This window comes from Abramis brama, assembly GCF_963993115.1.
Source record: "Abramis brama genome assembly, chromosome: 19".
Taxonomy (NCBI): domain Eukaryota; kingdom Metazoa; phylum Chordata; class Actinopteri; order Cypriniformes; family Leuciscidae; genus Abramis; species Abramis brama.
Genome location: NC_139981.1, coordinates 2,224,496 through 2,248,906, shown reverse-complemented (window position 1 = coordinate 2,248,906; position 24,411 = coordinate 2,224,496). Strand labels below are relative to the sequence as shown.

The 24,411-nt window shown below is 36.8% G+C and overlaps 1 protein-coding gene across 4 annotated transcripts in view; it reads right to left on the bottom strand.

Moving 5' to 3' along the window:
• The window catches only part of arid4b (AT-rich interaction domain 4B), an 88,528-nt gene that overhangs the window by 16,349 nt on the left and 47,768 nt on the right, over positions 1–24,411 (bottom strand). For all 4 annotated transcript variants that reach the window (XM_084093856.1, XM_084093853.1, XM_084093854.1 and 1 more), the window contains exons 6-16: positions 22,685–22,764; positions 21,408–21,502; positions 16,604–16,745; positions 11,680–11,759; positions 9,215–9,291; positions 8,422–8,570; positions 6,969–7,041; positions 4,358–4,452; positions 4,147–4,244; positions 3,101–3,311; positions 916–1,130 (exon numbers count right to left, since the gene is read on the bottom strand). In XM_084093856.1, coding sequence (XP_083949982.1) covers positions 916–1,130; positions 3,101–3,311; positions 4,147–4,244; positions 4,358–4,452; positions 6,969–7,041; positions 8,422–8,570; positions 9,215–9,291; positions 11,680–11,759; positions 16,604–16,745; positions 21,408–21,502; positions 22,685–22,764 — 1,315 coding nt within the window. The remainder of the gene's footprint in view (positions 1–915; positions 1,131–3,100; positions 3,312–4,146; positions 4,245–4,357; positions 4,453–6,968; positions 7,042–8,421; positions 8,571–9,214; positions 9,292–11,679; positions 11,760–16,603; positions 16,746–21,407; positions 21,503–22,684; positions 22,765–24,411) is intronic.

Genomic DNA, 24,411 nt, shown 5'->3' with positions numbered 1-24,411 from the left:
TGAACAAAATTTATCCACCAAAAATATAAAGCAACACAACTGTTTTAAACATTGATAATAATCATAAATGTTTCTTGAGCATCAAATCATGATATCATAATGATTTCTGAAGGATCATGTGACACTGAAGACTGGAGCAATGATACTGAAAATTCAGCTTCTCTCACAAGAATAAATTACATTTTACTATATATTCACATAGAAACCAGTTATTTGAAATTCTAATAATGTTTCAAAATTTTGAACAGTATTTTTGATCAAATAAACCGAGGCCAAACTTTTGAAAGATGGCGTATAATGACATAATTGACTATGTAACCCGCTCACAAACACACAATACATTGCGGTATTTATGTTTATTACTTATTTTAAAGCTATTAAATCGATAGAAATTGAACTTTAGCTTTATTCCATCACCAGCTGGCGGTGATATACCAGTCAAGAATTAATGAAATATCTAACAAATGAAATTCACAGCAATTCACGCGTGACATTGATCATTTAAATATTCTTATTTCCAACAGACGGGAACAATAAAAAGTGCAGCGAAAATTAGAATGGAGGCCTTTTTTTGCTGGAGACATGTGGGATGGTTCAAGATAAGATGGAAAAAGGGTGTGTGTGAGAGAGAGAGAGAAAGCAAGCTAAAAAGGCACACGCTTCGGCCAACATGCAGTTTCAATAAGCGGGCGAGTGACATGAGACTCAACCAGAGAGAAACTACAGCAGCATCCACCATCAAAACCAGTCAAATGTTTCCACAAAACACCATTATTAAGTGCTTTCATGATCATTTTATGATCGTTTCTCCCAAATTCTCTCCGGCTTCGCCTATCATGCATCATTCTCTGAGCACATCTCCGTTTCTCTCTCTCTCTCTCCCCCACTGAAGCTCAGAGATGAAGAGACACCTACCCTGACAGATCTTTGCTGTCGGGTTCCTCACACGGCTCCTCCTTCAGGTTCTCCGTGACGTTACTCTCCGCTGTCGGTCCGCACTCTTTGGCCTCTTCGTTTGCATCATTCTCCTCTTCATCAGCATGGTTATCATCATCATCCTCCTCCTCCTCATTCACGCTGCTGATATCCGCTTTATCTTCACATGGTTCCGTGGTCTCGGTCTTCTCCTCCTGAGGAGAAATAACACGTCACCCTCACCGTTATAATCTTGCAATTAATATGATTTGACCCTAATTAAACTATGATTTAGCTTCATCTGTAAATGCATCAGTGTTTTCGTTTTCAACAGCTTGTGTTTCGGAAAAAAAAAAGCATGACTTATAAATAAACACGAGGTCAGACGATCCTGCCGAGAGACAAAATACACAGCTGTTTGTCTAAAGTCTTTCAAAGTCAATACTAGTTTACTGCAGTGTGTACTGTACACTGCCTATCAGCGGCTAGTGAAGAAGTATTAAGTCACACTATAAGGTTGCTAAAAACATGGTGACAATATGTTTTAGATAATTATCAATTGGACATGTTATAAAAAAAAACAAGAGTACTGATCAGCACAAAAAGGAAGACATCATCAAAACTGATCATTAAATTTTCATGCGATCAATAAAAACAAATAAATACATAAATAAATGTTTTTAAATGCATTTTTTACACATGCACATTATTTCGATGTGATTATTTAGTAAAACGTAATTTATTCCTGTGATCAAAGCTGAATTATGTATGAGTAGTATTAATATGGTAGTATGAGTAGTATTAGTGCGGGTAGTATGAGTAGTATTGGTGTGGGTAGTATGAGTAGTATTAGTATGGGCAGCATGAGTAGTATTAGTATGGGTAGTATGAGTAGTAGTAGTAGTATGTAGTATGGGTAGTATTCAGTGTGGGTGGTATGGGCAGTATTAGTGTGGGTAGTATGAGTAGTATTAGTATGGTAGTATGAGTAGTATTGGTGTGGGTAGTATGAGTAGTATTAGTATGGTAGTATGAGTAGTATTAGTATGGTAGTATGTGTAGTATTAGTATGGTAGTATGTGTAGTATTAGTATGGGCAGTATGAGTAGTAGTAGTAGTATGTAGTATGGGTAGTATTCAGTGTGGGTGGTATGGGCAGTATTAGTGTGGGTAGTATGAGTAGTATTAGTATGGTAGTATGAGTAGTATTGGTGTGGGTAGTATGAGTAGTATTAGTATGGTAGTATGAGTAGTATTATTATGGTAGTATGAGTAGTATTAGTATGGTAGTATGTGTAGTATTAGTATGGGCAGTATGAGTAGTATTAGTATGGTAGTATGAGTAGTATTGGTGTGGGTAGTATGAGTAGTATTAGTATGGTAGTATGAGTAGTATTATTATGGTAGTATGAGTAGTATTATTATGGTAGTATGAGTAGTATTAGTATGGTAGTATGTGTAGTATTAGTATGGGCAGTATGAGTAGTATTGGTATGGTAGTATGAGTAGTATTAGTATGGTAGTATGAGTAGTATTGGTGTGGGTAGTATGAGTAGTATTAGTATGGTAGTATGAGTAGTATTGGTGTGGTAGTATGTGTAGTATTAGTATGGGCAGTATGAGTAGTATTAGTATGGTAGTATGAGTAGTATTAGTATGGGCAGTATGAGTAGTATTAGTATGGTAGTATGAGTAGTATTATTATGGTAGTATGAGTAGTATTGGTATGGTAGTATGAGTAGTATTAGTATGGTAGTATGAGTAGTATTAGTATGGGCAGTATGAGTAGTATTAGTATGGGCAGTATGAGTAGTATTAGTATGGTAGTATGAGTAGTATTGGTGTAGGTAGTATGAGTATGGGTAGTATGAGTAGTATTAGTGTGGTAGTATGAGTAGTATTGGTGTGGGTAGTATGAGTAGTATTCAGTGTGGGTAGTATGAGTATGGCAGTATGAGTAGTATTAGTATGGGTAGTATGAGTATGGTAGTATGAGTAGTATTGGTGTGGGTAGTATTAGTATGGTAGTATGAGTAGTATTAGTATGGTAGTATGAGTAGTATTAGTATGGTAGTATGAGTAGTATTAGTATGGTAGTATGAGTAGTATTAGTGTGGGTACGTTAGTACGAGTGTTGTATGAGTAGTAAGCCATAGCAGAAACCCCTGAGATGATGTTTTAGTACCTTCAGCACATGCTGTGTGTTGGAGGTCTCTGGTTCTTTGAGGGCTTTCTGTTCTTCTTCTGTACTTAGAGACACACTGATTCCTCCGCTGACTGTTTCCTCAGTGTTCTCCTCACTCTTCCCACTCGTCTTCTCACCCGTTTTATACGGCAGATCCATGCGGAACGTGATCCCTGTGGAGGAGCAGTAGTCCTCAAAGCCGTACAGGTACCTGCAGGAGCATCAGCACACAACACGTTATCTCTACACATATTACAGGATACTACATCCAATGATCATAAAGCAAATATTTATTTGGTCCGAAATACAGTGATACAGACATATTGTGAATGATTAGTACAATTTAAAATAACTGTTTTCTATGTGAATATATAGTAAAGTGTAATTTATTCCTGTGATCAAAGCTGAATTTTCAGCATCATTACTCCAGTCTTCAGTGTCACATGATCCTTCAGAAATCATTCTAATATGCTGCTCAATTATAACAGGTGCTCATTTATTAATAATGTTTCCCATTAATAGTAAATGTTGAAAACAGTTTAATGATTTCTGAAGGATCATGTGACACTGAAGACTGGAGTAATGATGCTGAAAATTCAGCTTTGATCACAGGAATAAATTACACTTTACTATATATTCACATAGAAAACAGCTGTTTTATATTTTATTAATATTTCACAATTTTACTGCTTTTTTGATCTTGTTGAGAACTTTAAAAAACATAAAAGTCGAATTTATTCTAAACTTTGACCGTTCAATAGTAACTTTTGACTTTTGGTATCCAGATGATCTGATCCAAACTGAGCAATCTGGTTAAAGAAAGGCAAAATGAGCATGAAACGTGGAACTGCTGGTGGCACTACAGGTTCTGATAGGATGTGTACAACTGTTCACCACACAGTTCTGTCATCACCTCGGGAGAATAAGAGAGCTAACAGACAGAACCGGTGAACACAGCGCTTGCTCTCTGAGCCACAAAGGTTTGTGGTGCCTCGAACAACTCATGTTTGCTGTCACAGTCTTCCTGAACGCAAAGATGCACGTACTTTCTGTAGGCACACTTGACGTTGTAACCGGCTGCAGAGTTGAGCACAGGGATGCCCAGATCCTGATACACCTGCTTCCAGACAGATCCGCTCTCGATCTGAAACACAGGGAGGGAACACGTTCTGCTCAGCGAGTGAAAGCTGACGCAGACAAAACAACAGATTGTGGCGGCGTTTCGCTCTACGGGGAGCGATCAGAAATACAACTCACATTGTCAAATCCTCCGAGCTTGTGCACGAGCCGGTACAGTTTAAAGAGATTCAGATTCTTGTAGCCCAGCACGGGTCGTTTATTGATAGGAGTTCCTGAAAAAATGAAAAGAAGCTAGTTAGTGTGAGTTCCAAAGTAAAATACGAACATTTGCATTAATGCATTTGGCTGACAATTTATCCAAAGCGACTTGAAGAAAAACAGTGGATGACAAGCTCCAGTGTTGTTACCGCTAACTATAGGGGCCGTTCACACAAACTTTTTATGCGTTTTGGTCGTTCATTTACACGACAACGGCCTGAAAACGCAAACTTTTGAAAATGTATTTACTGTATATGAAATATACTACTGTATATACTGTATATATACTGTAAAATGAAATTCCAGGACTTCATCTCACTTATAGAACAATATCTTTATTATCTTTCAAATTCTACAAAAGGTAAGTAGATAAATAAGTAAAAAACTAATAAAACAAATTGGTACAAATAAAGTGCAGCACATGCAATGGCTGTGGTAGCTTTGACCACTGAAAGGATATTAGGACAAAGATATCACTTTCTTTATTCAAACTGCTTTTTTCTCCCATGAGTTTTCTATATGATTGATCAGAAGAATGAAATCTGTATCATTTACTTGAATATATACACTCACCTAAAGGATTATTAGGAACACCATACTAATACTGTGTTTGACCCCCTTTCGCCTTCAGAACTGCCTTAATTCTACGTGGCATTGACTGAAAGCATTCTTTAGAAATGTTGGCCCATATTGATAGGATAGCATCTTGCAGTTGGAGATTTGTGGGATGCACATCCAGGGCACGAAGCTCCCGTTCCACCACATCCCAAAGATGCTCTATTGGGTTGAGATCTGGTGACTGTGGGGGCCATTTTAGTACAGTGAACTCATTGTCATGTTCAAGAAACCAATTTGAACTGATTCGAGCTTTGTGACATGGTGCATTATCCTGCTGGAAGTAGCCATCAGAGGATGGGTACATGGTGGTCATAAAGGGATGGACATGGTCAGAAACAATGCTCAGGTAGGCCGTGGCATTTAAACGATGCCCAATTGGCACTAAGGGGCTTAAAGTGTGCCAAGAAAACATCCCCCACACCATTACACCACCACCACCAGCCTGCACAGTGGTAACAAGGCATGATGGATCCATGTTCTCATTCTGTTTACGCCAAATTCTGACTCTGCCATCTGAATGTCTCAACAGAAATCGAGACTCATCAGACCAGGCAACATTTTTCCAGTCTTCAACTGTCCAATTTTGGTGAGCTCGTGCAAATTGTAGCCTCTTTTTCCTATTTGTAGTGGAGATGAGTGGTACCCGGTGGGGTCTTCTGCTGTTGTAGCCCATCCGCCTCAAGGTTGTGCGTGTTGTGGCTTCACAAATGCTTTGCTGCATACCTCGGTTGTAACGAGTGGTTATTTCAGTCAAAGTTGCTCTTCTATCAGCTTGAATCAGTCGGCCCATTCTCCTCTGACCTCTAGCATCAACAAGGCATTTTCGCCCACAGGACTGCCGCATACTGGATGCTTTTCCCTTTTCACACCATTCTTTGTAAACCCTAGAAATGGTTGTGCGTGAAAATCCCAGTAACTGAGCAGATTGTGAAATACTCAGACCGGCCCGTCTGGCACCAACAACCATGCCACGCTCAAAATTGCTTAAATCACCTTTCTTTCCCATTCTGACATTCAGTTTGGAGTTCAGGAGATTGTCTTGACCAGGACCACACCCCTAAATGCATTGAAGCAACTGCCATGTGATTGGTTGATTAGATAATTGCATTAATGAGAAATTGAACAGGTGTTCCTAATAATCCTTTAGGTGAGTGTATATGAGCAATATCATCATTATAGCCATGTGAAATGGCTCTATATCAATGTGAAAAGAATGTTTTATCAATAAAATTAAACACTATTTTCTAATATATAGCCTATTGGCTTTCAATAATTCAAGCATTTTCAAGTTCCTTTTTATAAATATGGATTTTCAAGGACTTAAATTTAAAAAAGTCAACTTCAAGCACTTTAAGGACCTTGTACGAGAACTGACTACAAAAACACGAATTTGTGAAAACGGTGACATCATGCGTATTATGTGTTCTGTCTATAGGAGCGCAGTGTTTCTGTACAAAGTGTCATCGCCATCTACTGGCCTGGCAGCAGAATACAGCGATTTTAGTCGTTTTCGCGGATCCGTGTGAACGGGATCGTTTTGACAATGTTGTCGTCTGTACATGAAAAACGCAAACGAAAAACGTTTCCATTTTTTAGTATATAGTTGTTGAGTAAACGTACCCTAAAACTAATCATAATCAATTTCTGTTATTGAAATAAAGCTGAAATTATATAAAATATTTATATTAGGTTAAAAACTTGAACAAAAACAGAAATACATAAGTTTAAAGTTAAAGTTTTTATTATAAATAAAGCTATACAGAAATATAAAAAATTAATAAAATTAACAAAAGCACATAAAGTTACTAAAATATTACAATTATAATGAAAACTGAAAATGCAAAAATAAAAGCAAAACATTAATAAATACTACAATAGTATACAAATAATACTAAACACTGACACTACTCACCTCTATCCTCCATAAATTTGTAAAGCTGCTGTTGGAAGTTGTCTTTCTCTTCTGGGAACGGCTCCACTTCCTCCTGCATACAGGAAACACAAACGCACACAGAGCCGGGTGTTATCACAGAAAGTACTGGGATAAAAGTTTATAGTTCGGATATAAACACTGATGTCTATGGATCAAAGCTAATCACCTTTTGAAAGTAACTTGGCGCTTCAAATAACGATTATATTTATTACACCGTTACACCAGTAGGTGGAGACAAGTGACCGTTCAAATGTATTTGTCATTGAATCATTCATTCAAGAGATTTGTTCAAAAACACAGATCCGTCCAGTGATGAAACAAGTAGAGACTTTGTGAGTGAGTCATTGAATCATTCACTCTTTTCATGTTTAAATAATTCATTTTAAATAGACTGCAGCAACTAACATTTTGTCATTTTGTAGAAGTTAACTACACAAACTATTTATATTTACGCTCCCGATACAGACACAAAAAATACAGAGGGGAATATTTAGTAAAATATAACTTATTCCTGTGATCATTACTCTTCAATTCTTTTTTATTTTTATCGATTGCAAAAATGAACTAGATTAATCCCACATTTTTTTTCTGTTATGTTCACCATTAAAAAACCTTACGATTTTAATATATTTTATAATTTAATAATTTCACAGTTAATCTCCAAATTAATGCAGAAACAACATAAAGACGATACATTTTCAATATTTGTCTAACAGGTAGGACATATACAGAAATTGAATAAAGTTATCAAACAGTTTGCACTGCATAAATTTTAAATTATATACAGATTAATCCTTATTAAAGTTACAAAAGTTTAAATGTGAAATTAAAACCACCAGTAAGGTTACAGAAAGTCACTGTTAATGAGTGAGTCATTGAGTTTCAACCGATTCATTCAAACGGCTGATTCATTCAGGAACGAAGCATTTGACTGTCTTAATGAGTGAGTCATTGAATCATTTGTTCAAACGATTCGTTCATTCACCGCCGTGTGAAACAGTCCTGTGGCTTTGTTTGGAACTATTTTCGTTGGCGAAATAGAGCAAAAACAGGCAATATTGTGTCTAAAATGTAAGTCACTAAATATTAACTTCTTGTTTATTGAACTGTTGTATAAAATCAATATTACATATGTAATCATGCTGATATTTGGAGAAAAAACGGCACTCGTCATGTGATATTGATGAACTATATTAAATTATATAAATATAAAAGGCATACAGTGTTTTTTTCCCCCTTATCTTGAATATTGGGTGCATTCAGAATGCACATCGTTAAAACAACAATGACGATATTGTTTTAGACGATATATATCACACACTCCTATCGACTATATCAACACAAGCATTAGAGCTGCGATCAGTGCAGATTCCCTGATTCAATGTGAATCTTTCAGTGACGTTTCTCCCCAACACATGGTTTCTGTTGTCACCTCTTCCTCCTCGCCGCTGGCCTCTTCCTCTTGTTCCTCCTCCTCTTCCTCGTCATCATCCTCACTGCTTGAGCTTTCATCCTTCACCTCCGTCCTCCACGTGTTGGGCACAGTGCCGTTACGCTGAAAGTCCCACGCTGCATCTAACGCTGTGAAACACACAAACAGAGACGGTGAGATTATAATGTGTTCAAAGGGAAATTTCTTGTTCAGTGTGTCATTTTTCTTTTTTCACTATTTAAAAACGTTCCCCAGTAGAGCAGTTGTCATCCACTCGTCCAGCTCCCTGCTTCCGGGAAGCATTTTATTTTTATTTTAGTGAAAGTTTTACAAATTGTATTGTTCGTTTTTTTTTTTTTTTTTTTTGTCTATAGTATTAGTTATTTCAGTACTTCAAGTTAAAGTAAATGAAAATGAGCAACCAGTTTAAATAATATAGGTTTTTTATATATTTTATTTGTAATGTTTATTTTATTTCCAGTAATGAGAATGTTTTGGTAACACTTCACAATAAGATTCCAATTGTTAATATTAGTTAACATCAACTAACAATGAAAAATACTGTTAATTTAATATTTACTAATACATTAATAAAATCAAACGTTGTATCGATTAATATCTAACATGAATAACTTAAAGATTAATAAATACTGTAACAAATGTATTGCTCATTGTTTGTTGATGCACTAACTAACGTCAAGTACCCTAAAGTTCTTGATGGTTTTAGTTTTAGTTAACGATAATAACCGGCCCTAAACACACTCTGATCTGTAGGTGGCGCTCTTGCTCTCACCTGGTTTGAGTCCAGCGTCCGCTTTGGGGGCTTTCTCTTCATCCAGCACGCGAATGTCTTTCCGCAAAACTGTGTAACTGCAAGGCAAAATAAAACGCTGTTAGCAGAGCTTCATACATATGAGAGAAAACATAATAAACCATCATCTTGAAGTCAATTACTGATCATAATTCAACACACTGCATGTATGAAACAGCATTCTGATTTTAAAACTCATCATGGTTGCCATTCATTATCGATTACATTGTTTTTATTGAATTAACTGCATTACATGCCTTGCAAAAACATGAACGTGGCACGTTTATTCCCGACGTCCATCAAATCAGCTTCATCATCACACTTCAATTAAAAATGCACAAAATTTGATAAAACCTTTATCGTGAGAAAAACACAACAGGCCATTTCTCAGTGCCAGAGTATTGTACAGACACGAGCAACCGTAAACACTGAAAAAATATTTTGTGTATAAACAATTATCACTCAGAAATTGCTAGTAAATTTCACAAATTGTTACAAAGAAGCAGCAAGTAACATTGAATAAAACATGAAATGTTGATGTAGAAGGACTGAAATAGTATTTTTATGTCCTTTAGAAAGTGTTTGGACACCTTAAATCTGGTCCCTCATTAGATCACGTGACTTTATCTGTGCTCAAATGCTGCATGATGGGGATTTCTAGTGGATGTATGAAGTCACTTTCTCAGGTTCACACAGGAGTGTCCAAATACCTTCTGAAACGGCTTATATCGAGGGAATTAAGAGGTCTTTAACGGTTAGAAGACATGTTTATGTTCATCAATATTTATAAATCTACATGTGGCAGTGATGTCATTACTCTCCCAGAGCAGACACTAGAGGGAGCAGTGAAGATGCAGACAGAAATCAAGCCCTCATCTGTAATCAGAATAACTTCCCCTCCCTCTCGCAGTGTCTCTTCTCTTCTCTGATGAGAGGGCGGGGCAACCTATCTGATCCACCAATAGCAAACCACAACCATCCAAGCCCCGCCCTACATTTGTTCTCGTTTCAGAAGCGTTTCACTCGGATATACATCACAATAGGGAAGAAAAGACTTCTGGTTTCATGCTGACTTTAAACTTTGGCATATAACACACACACACACACACACACACACACACACACACACACACAGACACAGAATTGAATGAGGGACTCAAATCATAGGCTGTGTCAGAAATCACCCCCTATACCCTTTAAATAGGGCACAATTTGAGGGAACAGCCATTTGCAGTGGTGTCCGAAATCATAGTGGACGTTTTCGAGTGCGCTCATTCAATCCCATAATGCACCGCAATCATGAGTGTACAACCAATTTATGCTCAACAACTAGAGAATACCCATAATGCACTGTGTCGAATGAATTCCCGCGTCTGACCAGAAGATGGCGCTAAATCATCCATTTTCCAAACCGCTGGTCCAATGTGGGTACAGCATAATATCATACAGGTATAAATTCCTTTTAAAATGTATTATTGAATTGTTTATTAATGTATATACATTGAGTTCAAGATAAATCTTTCCATCTTACTACTGGAGCTGCCAGTTTGCTCCATTATAAATGATTATTAAACAGCAAGCAGAAACTATGCAAAAACGGCACTCAGTGTCCGAATTCACTCACTCGTTCTCATTCACTCCATATTATATACTATATACGAAGAGTTCAGATGCAAAAGCCTCTAAGTGCCATCTGAAATTTTCTTCTAGAATGATCATTTTTATCAAGCTCATATATTTAAGTTCAGTAATTTCACTTAAATGACAATTAATAGGTAATTTTCATTGCCATTTAAGTGAAATTACGGAACTTAAATATACAAGCTTGATAAAAATGATCATTCTAGAAGAAAATTTCAGATGGCACTTAGAGGCTTTTGCATCTGAACTCTTCAAACTATACCAGTGGACTAATGTAGGAATAGTGAATGAGGATATAGGGGGCGAGAATATCACAGAAACTAAAGGGTGATTTTGTTTTGATAAAGTAACCAGCCGAAAAAACAATCCAAACACTGGGAATAACATTAGAAACAGAGTTTTGTCTATTTAGAGAGTCATCAGGAAGCTCCTGTCTCTATGATCGCGGCACTCACAGGTTTTATTTTCCCTGAGGTATAACACAAATATCTCCACAACCAGACGTTTCTCAGCACAGCGCTTGAATAAGACCAATTCTGTCGTTCCACCTTCAGCAGCGGCAGTATAAACTGGTTTTGGGAGGTTAACCCGAGATGGGCATTTAACTACATTTACCCCACAGAAACATCACCATTACATGATGCCCAGCAGTGACGTCCTCCATCATTTGCAGTGTGTTTGATAAAATCACAGCTATAAACAGAAACAACAGCACTCGTGATGCGTTCACAGCTTGACTTCTTCTGCACCTCGAGAGCTAAAAGTAGAAGCACGGACTGAAATAACTTCATCTGAAAGCTACTCACAATTTTCCATCTTTGAAGGAGCGCACAAAAATGTTGTCTTTTTTCAGTGTCACATCTTCATGACAGTCTGGAGAGATGACCTTTTGAAGAAATAAAGAGAAACGGAGGACAGATGAGAGTTCGGCACAGAAAGCATCATCTTTGCACCAACCTGCAAAACTGTTTTACACCCAAGGAAATGAGTACTAGACAAACAGGTTTATTTTAACTTCACAATATTTCATGCAACAAAAAAAAATACATTTATTTGATCAAAAATACAGTAAAAAATTTGAAATATTATTACTATTTTAAAATAACTGTTTTCTATGTGAATATATTGTAAAATGTAGTTTATTCCTGTGATCAAAGCTGAATCTTCAGCATCATTACTCCAGTCTTGAATCTGGGCCGACACCATGTTGCTGTCTTGGATATTTTTGTGAAAACTTTAATACTAGGGATGTCCCGATACCACTTTTTGCAGAACGACTCCGATACCGATACTTTCATTTTTGGTACTCGCCGATACCGATACCGTAACCGATCCCTGAATTTTCACTGCATTTGTAATTTTTAAATGTATTAGTAGATAAACCAAAAGAATATAAATCATATTAGTTAATCATCAAATATATATTTCTTTCAGTTATTTTCATGCTTAATTAAGCCTGCTAAAATGCATTGTATGAGCTTCTGTTACTGTCACTGTTCATTCTATTGCTCTATCATATTTTATCTTTCATTTAATAGCACAGCACATATTTAGAGCTGCTTCAGCAGGGTGTTTATGAAATAAACAGAGTTTTTCAGGTAGATCTAACAGGTACAGAAATTTGATAAAGTAATCAAATGTGAAAAAAGCATATTCATTACTGTATAAATTATATATAGATGGATATTTTTGTAAAGTTGGAAAGGGTAGCCTATTTAGTCAAGAGCAGTCAGTATTTCTTTGTCCTTTGTTTGATTAACATTAAAACACAGAAGCAGGTTTATTAGACTGCTGCCCCTTTAAGACCGAACGCACGGACCGCATTTGAACATGGAGATATAACCGACTTTGTTTACTATAGGATACTCGCCAAGACGGCCGTTATTACATCATTTTGTGTGAATTCGTCCGTATAAGCGCAAGACATGAAAGACAATAATTCAGTATTCGCGCGCTGAGACGCTGGTTTGCGGGCGCGCGCTTTGGATGTTTGTGTTCATGGAACTTCTTGACCTGCACACGTCCTGTAATAATGTAGGGAACCACTCGTTATACTTAAATCAGGTAACAGTTCATGTTTTACTTTACTTGCATATACGATTTAGTTTTCATCCAAATAACATGTGCTGAGTGAACGATCAGCAATCAAGAGCATTCAACAGAAGTGCGCTCGCTCTCTCTCTCTCTCTCTCTCTCTCTCTCTCTCTCTCTCTCTCTCTCTCTCTCTCTCATCAGTTAACGTTGTCTCGTTTTATTGTTGCCTCGTGCCTACATGCCTCGTTTTTCCATTGACATCCGACTGAACAAACTTTCCACTGATGTCTGTTTAAAGGGATGTGCTGGCAAAATGTACGTGGTATCGGCGAAGTTTTATGAGCACGAGTATATGAGGACAGTATCGCCCGATCCCTGATGCCAGTATCGGTATCGGGCCATCCCTATTTAATACACTACCATTCAAAATTTATTCAAATAGCTCTTTTAAATTGTAATAATATTCACAATATTACAGTTTTACTGTATTTTGTATCACAAAAATACAGCCTTGGTGAGCAGAAGAAAAAACAAACATAATTATTCCAAATGTTGACCTCTATTTTAAAGAGATTGAATCTGAGATTGATAAAAGCTTAGTATGAATATTTTAGAGCTGTGCATTAAGGAAAATAATATGTAATTTTTAAAAAATCCAGGCCAAAAAAAAAAAAAAAAAGAAAGGAAAAAAAAAATCCCTGATGTTTCCATGACCATGTTTTGTGAAAAACAAAAAATGACTTGAACATCCAAAACACATTGGATATTGGACGTACGAAATCCTAATTGAAATGAGCATTTTAAAAAAGACTGATCCAGCCTTTATTTCCAACATGTCAGCCCTGACCTGAGGTTACTGTACAACAGAGATCAGACGAGCAGAGATCAGGAGCGTGTCATGGCTTCAAGAAACACCACAGACATTCACTGGCTTTGTTTTTCTCTCTCCGTGCTGTCATTCTAGCGAGAGCCGTGAGGAGGGGACAGAGAGCAGGAACATCATCTCTGGAGGAACACGAGCCACCAGGAATATTTAAAGGGCCAGTGTGAATCATCCACTACTGCATGTAAACGAGGGACAGATGTAGAAGAAATGAGAGAACGACTGCCTACATCAATGATGCCGCTCAATATATGCAACTTCAGAAAGGAACAGATGCATTAATCCTGGAGGAAGACTCTCTCCTGAAACCTGCACTGTTCATCATGTTTAAAGCGGAAGCGTGATACTTTTATCATCAGAAAACTAATCAGTGGTATAAAGCTCAACACGGCTAGTCTTATTGTTTGAACCTCTTGTTTTCTTGATTATCACGAGTAACATGTTTACAGATGAAACATGAAAAATTAGAATATCGTGCAAAAGTTATAATTTTGATGATTATGGCTTACAGCTTATGAAAACCCCAAATTCAAAATCTCAGAAAATTAGAATATTACATGAAATCAATAAAAAAAAGGATTTTAAATACAGAAATGTCGGCCCTTTGAAAAGTATAATCATGCATATGTATGTAGTTATATATACTAAATATATTAGTTTCACCTTTTAATTTGAATTACTGAAATGCACAAACTTTTGCACGATATTCTAATTTTTCGAGTTTCACTTGTATAGACATTATTCTGTACCGTTGCTAACAGCATAATCAGAAAGAGCTTATTCGTAATAACAGTAACAGACTTTTCTCTGCCATACAATATATTTGAAAATGAACTGCATGCCATTTATCAACACACATCATCTAGCTTTTATTAATATGATATTCTAATATCGATGTAGTTTACTGCAACGTGCAACAGATGTCTCATCCAGACGCTGAGCGAACGCACAGAGTAACGTTATAACAACTTTCAACACACTCGCATGTATTTTAGTGTGATTATTTTGAGCTGTGTTTCCCCACAGTTTTAACTGGTCCGATAAACTGGCCTTTATGAGTAGTCATTCAGCACTCCCAGCTGTTTCATTAGAACCAGATGAAATAATGTGAATTTAAGTGATCAAACGTAACTGTAACAAACTTCAAGTTCAGGGAAGGAGGCGGACATTAAATGTAATTTTAATCACAAAATAAACATTAACAAAATGAAAGCAGCCGACTGCAACATTTAAGCATAATTAAAACAGCAGCGTAACATTTCCCAGGCTCTCGACTCCACCCGGCTTCAACCACAGTAACGTTAATAAACCTTAGACACATTCGCTCATCCATGAACATGATGAACATGAGTCCCGTCGGACTGCTTTCCATCGGATGTGGAGGTGAAAACAACAACTCCCATGATTCCACACTCATTCATGCATCATCAAGCTACATTATAATGCATTATATCTTTTCATAAATAATTGTAACTAAAGTAAAAAATGCATTATAAATGCATTTTAATATTTGCAGATTTTGAAATTGGTTGTTTATCATGTGTTTTAATGTATTATACTTTCTAAAGGTGTGTTCAATGACTTATTATATTGTATTATAACTGTAGTTACAGTTATTCATGAGACTATATAATGCATTATAAGGTGAATTACAATGCATAATTACTAAGGCTGGGTAAAAAATATCAATTTCTCGATTTTAATCGATTCTCATTTTTACGAAACGATATTGATTCTTAAATCCCAAGAATCGATTAGTCATCCTGTTTTCAGTTGATGAATGAATGGAACACTGTAGCGCGCATCCCATCCAATAAATCGCAATAATCTTTGTGCTTTGTTATTACTGATATGAAACAAAGTCTCAGATTTCAAATTACGTCCATTTTCTTATGAAATTCAAAAACATAATTACCGTTTTGGCGCTGTGGCGTGAGATCGCTCTGGCTCAGCTCTAGAAACACATGACCTTCTCTTCCGCCTTAACACCAGTTACAGCGCAAAATAAACATGAATGAGCATCTGAAAGTGTGTTAAAAGATAGACTACAACTTCTCGAAGTCCGTATCATGTGACATGGAGTCGCTCGATCAGTGTTTCAACCGTGGAAAGACGTCAGTAAATCAGCTTGTTAACAATGTCATGTAACGTCACATTTACCTCAGAAAAACCATATCCAGTGACCATAAACTCGTTAGTCAGCGAGAAAAAATTAACTCTAGAGAGGAGCATTTTGCTAAATATATGCACCATATTACATAATTTTTAATGTTCTTCAATATTTAATGCATGTTTGAATAAATCTGGAAAGTTTTTTATGACAGCCACCATTTAAATTTTTAGATAATTTCATATAACTTTATTATTATAAAAATAAATAAAAGTGTATTTTAAGTGTTTTTATACAAATCAGTTAATTTTTACCTTCAATATTATAGTAGGCTAATGAAGCCTATAGGCTCGCTGACTCCCATAGTTTACAATAATAGTTAGATTTGTTTTCCTTGAGAAAATTTGCAGTGTGTTGTACCTGATATCCAAAATAACCGATATTGAATCGAATCGAATCGTAATCGAATTGTGAAATTTGTGTCAATACCCAGCCCTAATAATTACTGCATAAAAAATACACTACCGAATTTTATATATTCTGTTTGGTTCAATTTAAATTAAGAGTGTTTAAACATTTCACCTTATGAAGCTTATTTTTTGTGCATACATTTATTTTATTAATTTTTTACTTGCATATAATGTAGAATTTTACTTTAGATATTGGCTTAATTTCTGTTCTGTGTCTTGCGGTCGAGACTCACCAGGGCAGGATACCATGTGGTTTTCTTTTTGTCGCTAGTGACGACCCCATCCACACACACCACTTTGCCGTAAAGCTCTTCGTTTTGTTGCTGATCGCCCTCCTCCTCCTCACTAGATGATGAAGATGACTCCTCTTCTTGACTGTGGATTGAGATTACGTGTTAATGTGAAATAAACAACAGACACTGAAAGGTATTCGAGTAACATCGATATCCCAGAGAAAACACAACAACATATTTAAGATTCAGAGTGACAAAAAGTCTGTTAAAGCAGCTATAATAAAACTTCCATGAATATGGGTCACATTTAACGAAAAAATAAGACATTTTATTTTTCATACAGAAAATTACACACATTTTTAGGTAAGTTAATAATTTTGGTATTATGGCATTATTTGCATGACAATTAAGCACATTTTTATGCCCCCTAGAAACTTATTTGATGCATTTTTGCTTTAAATAGCATAATAACCATTGCAAAATAGTTAAAAAGTACTGATTTCACCTCAGCATATCATTATTTTAAGATGCATCGCAGCAATTTAAAATGAACAGTAATTAAAAGTACTACGTATTTTTTAAGGTGAATTATTCTAACCAAGACTAGGGATGGAGATCACATAGAAATTAATTTCAGATATAGATTATTATTTCTTCATTCTAGTAGGGCTGCAATGACTTTGATTAAAACAAAAAATAGTCAACAACCAATTTCATCATGAGTTAGTGTTTCAGTAAGCAAGTGTCTCTGTTTTATTCTCACAACTCTGTAGATTCATCAGTGCGCTTTAGTTTTGTGTTTAGACAATGCTGCTAACAGAGAGAACTGTTCTTTTGTGCCAGATCAAGCTAAACATGATTAAACCGATTCACTTTTTAAAAGATAAGCATCACCTGTATCACAGCGCCATAGAAGCACAATAGAAGAAGCTTTTTCTTGCTTGTTCTGATGAAGATAATAGGTAATTAGGCTCCGTGAGCTGACGAGCTTCTCACTTGCCAATATTCAATATGCGGCGTGACTCAACGGCCGCTCTCAATTAAGAACCGGCACTCCAGCTCACCGCCAAGGAGAGCCAATCTTGTTAGTGTTAAATGAGCCAATCAACAGCCTGCATCACGAATAAACATGACCTGATAAGCCTCAGGGACTCCTACTCGCTCAAACAAAACAAGAGCCGCTTTACGTTGCCAGCCACCGCCAACATTTTTGATTTTGATTTGATCTGAACATGCATTATATCAAAAGAAAGAACAGACCCTCTTGCTTTTAACCAACAACAACAATAACAAAAAAGTTTTATTCTAGTTTCATGCATTCTTTTTTTATCAACACTTGAATGTGGCGAAGTTTCATAAATAAAAAAATTAGAAAAAGCTGAGACAATCATGTTTTTGTCAAAGACTACAACGGGATAAGCCAGTGTTACTCGTTGCGCGGCTCGTCAAGCTTTAATTTGTGGCTCGCACGGACGTAAATAATACGGTGATGTGATCATGCAGTCACTACAGATATCTCATAAAAACATTAAAAACAAGTAGGGCTATAACATAACCCATTAAAATCAGATCGAAAACCGAAACTGAAACTGAAAGGACGAATGACGTGCGGAACGATCCGTTATTCTTGTTGAATAAAGTGTCTTATTATCGAGTGTCCCGTCATTCTAAACTTCTCTTTTCACTGCGTCTGTGAAGCAGGACAACGTCCCACCAGTGCTTGTTTCAGACTCTCATCCACAGACGACTGGTTTTGGCATTTTTACTGCGTGATAATAAATATAAGCAGCGGCACAACGGTTCATACGCTCATTGTCTCCAAATTATGACCAGAAATGGATGAATATTAAGTCTGCTGTTAAAATGGGTCTACAAATAAAGAACCAATGTAGGAGAATGGTTATTATGCACAAACAGCGATGCAATGCAATGCATATTGTATGTTGAGGGATGACAGATTGAGAAGCAGACATGGTATTTATGACTGGATGTAACTTTTGATACTTTGCAGTAAAATTCGCTCTCCTACTGAGTTTGTCCCATCAGTGTGGCTCTCGTGAAAGAAATAGTGAAGACCACTGGCATAAGCAATGCTTCTATCACTTGTTTCTTCTCCCTTTTTGCTTGTGTTTTGAGCCGGAGATTCTGTACTTGTTCAGAAGATGTGTAAAAGCCGTATACCGTATAACACTGAAAACCTGTTTAAAAAATTAAAAACACGCCGGAAAATTCTGTCAACGGCGGGGAGAGAGTTAAGTGCGAAAAATAAACTTCATGCAATTAATACATTTAGCAATTTTGCTTCAAGCTGTGTTGCTATTGTTAACTAAAATAAATAAAACACTTAAACAAAACTTAAAGATAAGAACTGAAATAAAAAAAATGTGAATTACTAAAACAAATGACTGGAAATCAAATCAAATGATATTTTTACTGGAATAACAAATAATTGTAATAAAAAAGTTTTTTTCATCAGTTTATGCTGAATACCTAAAATTACTAAAATAAAAATAAATGAAAGCATTAAGGATTTTTTTTTTTAAATGTAATGATAAAAGCACAACATTTTATAACAATTTCTAAAACTAAAATGAAAACTGAAAAAAATAATAATAATAATAATAAAAAAATAATAAAAAAATAATAATAATAATATTATATATATATATATATATATATATATATATATATATATATATATATATATATATATATATTGCTTATCTTGATATTTCTACTGGAAAAAGGCAAGTATGATAAAAAAAAATGCTCCATAACTATTCTAATCCAGTAGTTGACTCGTCACTGCAACCACTGACATTATGATGGATTCTGATCCCTCAAAGCGACTACGGTTTCTTTAAGTTCACGCATGGCCAGCCGTGACTGACGGAGATAACTGTGAGGTCACGCCTCTCACCGACACACACACACACACACGAGTCCTGTTTGTCAGAGCGCCAGCGAGACGCTCTGGTTCGAGACGAACGCTGTTCACTGGAGGAAAAACACTGGCTTTCCTCTGAGTCTGAGGATTGAGAATTCCAGGCCAGCGCTCGTCCCATTCGTGCGACTGCTAACAGAAGAGGTGTATTTTACAACAGCAAACACTGTGGAATTGGTATTCCCAGAAGGAAACTCCACGTCCCTGGAGCATCAGGACTGAGACACACAGATGCTTCATCCGTCAGGTGAGGATTAGAATCAATGTAGATTTTCAGTTTGGTGCCAGACTTGTGGACCCTCCCGTCAGCACATTTCAGAGGTGAAATGGGTTGCAAATGGCGTTTCATGTTGATGACTTTAAAGTGCCCCTATTATGCTATTTTAAAGGTCCCTAATTTTGTTTTGGAGGTTCTTACAACAGGTTTACATTTTCTCATAATATCCATTGCAGCATCAGCTCTTCTCTCTCAGTCTCTGAAACGGCTCGATAAAGGATTCGGTCTTTCTAAACCCCTCCTTTCTGAGAGCCTGCTCTGCTCTGATTGGTCAGATGGACTGTTGTGATTGGTCGACCGCTTACAGCGCGTGTCAGAAACAAAACTCCCATTACCATCTTCCTCAGCACTTGATACAATCCTGTATCAAGTGATACAAACAGTAACAATGGTGTCGGTTTTACCGTATCAATCTGTGTTGGTGCATCAAAGTGGATTTGCAACACAAACTGCATACTTTGCATCACAACACAAACCAAACTCTTCCAGTCTCAGATACAACTACAGTGATTGAGGGCAAAGAGGACCGTAGACTGGCATTATGCACATTTGTTACAAACCTACATAGGTTCGAGCCGGAAGTAAGACTGGCATTACTGACGACTCGTTTCAGCAGTTCAGAATTGCTTTTTATTTTAGGAGACTTTAAAAAATAAGAAAGAAAAAATAACTTTGATCTTTGAAACTTTGCAGAGCTTTTACATTCACAAACAGCTATTTTACTACATGAAAAATAATATCCAAATAATCATAATAATAATAATTTCTAAAAAGATATGCAATTTAGTTATTAAAAAAATGTAAATGACTATTAAAAAAAGTCCTTAAAGTGAACATGAAATGCCATTTGCGACCCATTTCGCTTCTGAAATATGACGGACGGGAGGGTCAACAAGTCTGACACCAAACTGATTGATTTAAGTCTAATTAAAACGTGGAAATAAAGGCAGTGGATTTTAATTTCATAATGACAAAAAATAAATATTTAAAATGGACTTAAAAGACAGTTCACATTCGGTGATATCAATTTGAATGCACTTTCGGGAACTTGAACTGAATTGAGCTGAATAATAACACTCTTGTCTTCTGCTTTTGAAGTCATTTCATAATTAAAGAACTTTGCAACACTGACACTTATTAAACTAAATTGAATTAACATTAAATATTGTCTCCTGTAGAGCTGCTTATAGCGGAGACTAAAGTCATTTCTTAATTCAGTGGTTCCCAATTCCAGTCCTCGTGACCCACTGCTCTGCACATTTTGTATGTCTCTCTTATCTGACACACTCAGTTCAGTTCATGGAGTCTCTCCTAATGAGCTGATGATCTGGTTCAGGTGTGTTAAATAAGGGAGACATACAAAATGTGCAGAGCAGTGGGTCCCGAGGACTGGAATTGGGAACCACTGTCTTAATTGATGAAGGCAACACTGCTATTTTACCTGTTTATTAGCATGAAGCTGCTTTGAAACGATATGACTTGCATAAAGCGCTATAGAAATAAAGGCAACTTGACTAAAAACGCAGTGAATGCATGTAAACGCCTCTTCATTTTGTCACGAAACTTCAAGTAGACGCACTCACATGGGATTGGAGCGTCGGCCTCCGCGGTTTCCTTTTTTGCCGATGACGGGAGTGCCGAAGTGTTCGGGGTTGGTAAGAGGAAGCCTGTCGAGAGTCTGGAAGAGAATCAGAGATGAGATTCACCAGTTAGCGCTGAGAAAGCCACGATTCTCTTTAAACTGTTGCTCTGCCTTGACAATCGATTCATCAAACTGACTGAAGAAAATTACATTATGGAAGACGATGACATATAAACTCACACTTTCTTTCTTTTCTTTTGTTTATTTATTTATATAGCACTGCTAAATACAGCTGAAGTTACCCAAAGTGCTTTACATGAAAATAAAAAGATTAAAACATAAAACATATCAACAAATCTCACAACACACTGAGATTACCTGTTATAAGCGGTCAATAAAAAATGTGCCTTGAGCAAGTTCCTGAATACTGATAAAGATTTACCAGATCTAATAGATAGAGGCTCACTTGTGTACCTAGAAGTGTTTGCATTCACATACTTGCGTAGAATATGTTTCTGACTTCTACACAACTGACAGTCTGTTTGAAATCATTGACTAGCAAACACTGAGACGTGACACAGTTTCTAATAATCACCCGGGAATGAAACGCCTCAGACTCGACACGGTTCTGGGTCATTTCTACCATGCAGAAGATTTTCATGTACCCATTATATACATGCCTTAATATACTGGATTAGAAGTTAAACTCACGATTTTTATATAAGGTAATCATATTAGTGAACACAATAAACCATTACTTGCTACTTCAGTTTGAGCAGATGTTGCCAATTTTGCAATGAAAAACTCACTTTTTGGAGAAATATTGCAGGAGTTTCCATTTTTTCCTTCTAATCGGAATGTTTCAAACTAAACATGTTTTCTTTGGAATATGGTTTTAATTTATAATCAATTCATAGGTTTTTCCAACATGTCCTCAAGTTCTTTTTCAAAACACTGGATCTGAGAGTGTTTACTCTTTAAATAGGTTAGCTACGAGTAGTTTTATTTAGGTTATACGTTTACATAGATTATATAGCTATATGTAGGTTTATACAGGTTATGTGTTTAACATTTCGTTCCTATATTGCTGAATGACAAATTAAAGCTCACTTGAACTTGAATGTCTGTAGAAATACCCTTTAAATTTCAACAAAATTAAATTAATTTGTAAAATGACACTGTCAAGAACAGGATGTGATGCAAAAGGGAGCAAGTGTCACGATATAAAGGACTTCACTAGACATTTAAACCAATGCAGAAAAGAGAAAGATGACTTGCCTCACTCTCAGCGAAGTGGCGCGCTCCTTTCAGGCAGAGAGACGAGCGCCTGAGGGTCTTCTCATCACCGTCATCAAACACTGCACAGAGAGAGAGAGAGACGAGTTATCAGACACACACTCTAGAGTCTTGTTGAACAGGACCTACTATGCCCTCTTTCAAAGTCTTGATTGTGTTTTTAGTAGGGCTGCACAATTAAATCGCAATGAAACCGCGTGACGCGATTTGGCAAAGGCCGCGATTATTTTATGCGCAGCTTGTCAGTGAAACGGCTGATCAGTAGTAAATGCTTCTCCATCTGAACACTAGAGGGCGTCTCACACACACACACGCCAAATCATCTGAACACCAGAGGGCGTCTCACACACACACGCACACACACACACCAAATCATCTGAACACCAGAGGGCGTCTCACACACACACGCACACACACCAAATCATCTGAACACCAGAGGGCGTCTCACACACACACACACACGCCAAATCATCTGAACACCAGAGGGCGTCTCACACACACACACGCCAAATCATCTGAACACCAGAGGGCGTCTCACACACACACGCCAAATATGCCCCGCCGCTGAAGTATAGTACGTGATAACATGAATAGTACGAATAAACAGAAGATTAAAACACTTTGATTAAACATGACTAATAAACACACGACTGCCCTATTCTGTGTAAGAAGCACATCATCTCACAGAAGGATGAGCTCTGCTGTCGTTATGAAGTGAGTTTGGAGTAAAAGCATGTTATCAAATGTTGTCTTTTGTTGGACAAGAGGTTCATAAATGCTTAATTTTTGGAAAGATGTTTGAAGAGTGTTGCTTTTTCAAATGTACGTTATAAGCGACTCAAACTCACAGTGCTTTCAGAGTGAGCAGCGTTTACTAATGATCACAGAGCCGTACGTCACTGACAAGCTGCGCATAAATTAAATAATCGCAGCCTTTGTGATTTCAAAATCGCAATAAGCCAAATCAATTTAAGTGCAATTACATGGAAATTGTAATTAATCGTGTAGCCCTACTTTTTTAGCCGTTTTTAGGCTCTACTAAAACAGGGTCATGCTTGGAAGCTCATAAACGCTCTGTTTAGTTCCTGTCTATATGAAGCCCCTCCTTCTGAAAAGCACACTGTGCTCTGATTGGTCGGCTGAATCATTGTGTTGTGATTGGTCAAGAGCTTCGAGTGTGTTTGGGAAATGTCCCGCTCCTTAACATAACCGCCAGTTTAACACACTACTAACTAACTCAACCAGGCCCCGCCCCTTTATTCTGCGTATGAATTATTTAAATGAGGAATATTGTGACGTGTTTGTTCCCGGAAGAAACTCAAGACTACAATGGAGGCGTTTCAGGAGTTCAGAAACACTGACACTGATATAGAGAAGATCTGCTGGAGGAAAGCTTTATCATGCTCAAACAGCAACATCACACACTAAAGAAAGATCATAATCATAACAGGTCAGTTTCTGAGCTGCCTTTGTATAAATGGCTAAAGGCGAATAAAAGGTGTATAAAATCGGGCGAAGCGAGTCCATTTCATGTGGTTATGAACACCAAATGAGAATAAAACTTATCACCAGTTGGCTTGAAACTTCATTAGCATAGAATATGGTTAAGGTAAAATCGAAAGAACGACAGTGTCAAATTACAGACATACAAACCATCTGCTGGAGAAAACATCCGCTGTGACTCACAGGTCTTCTGCGAAATTTACCAT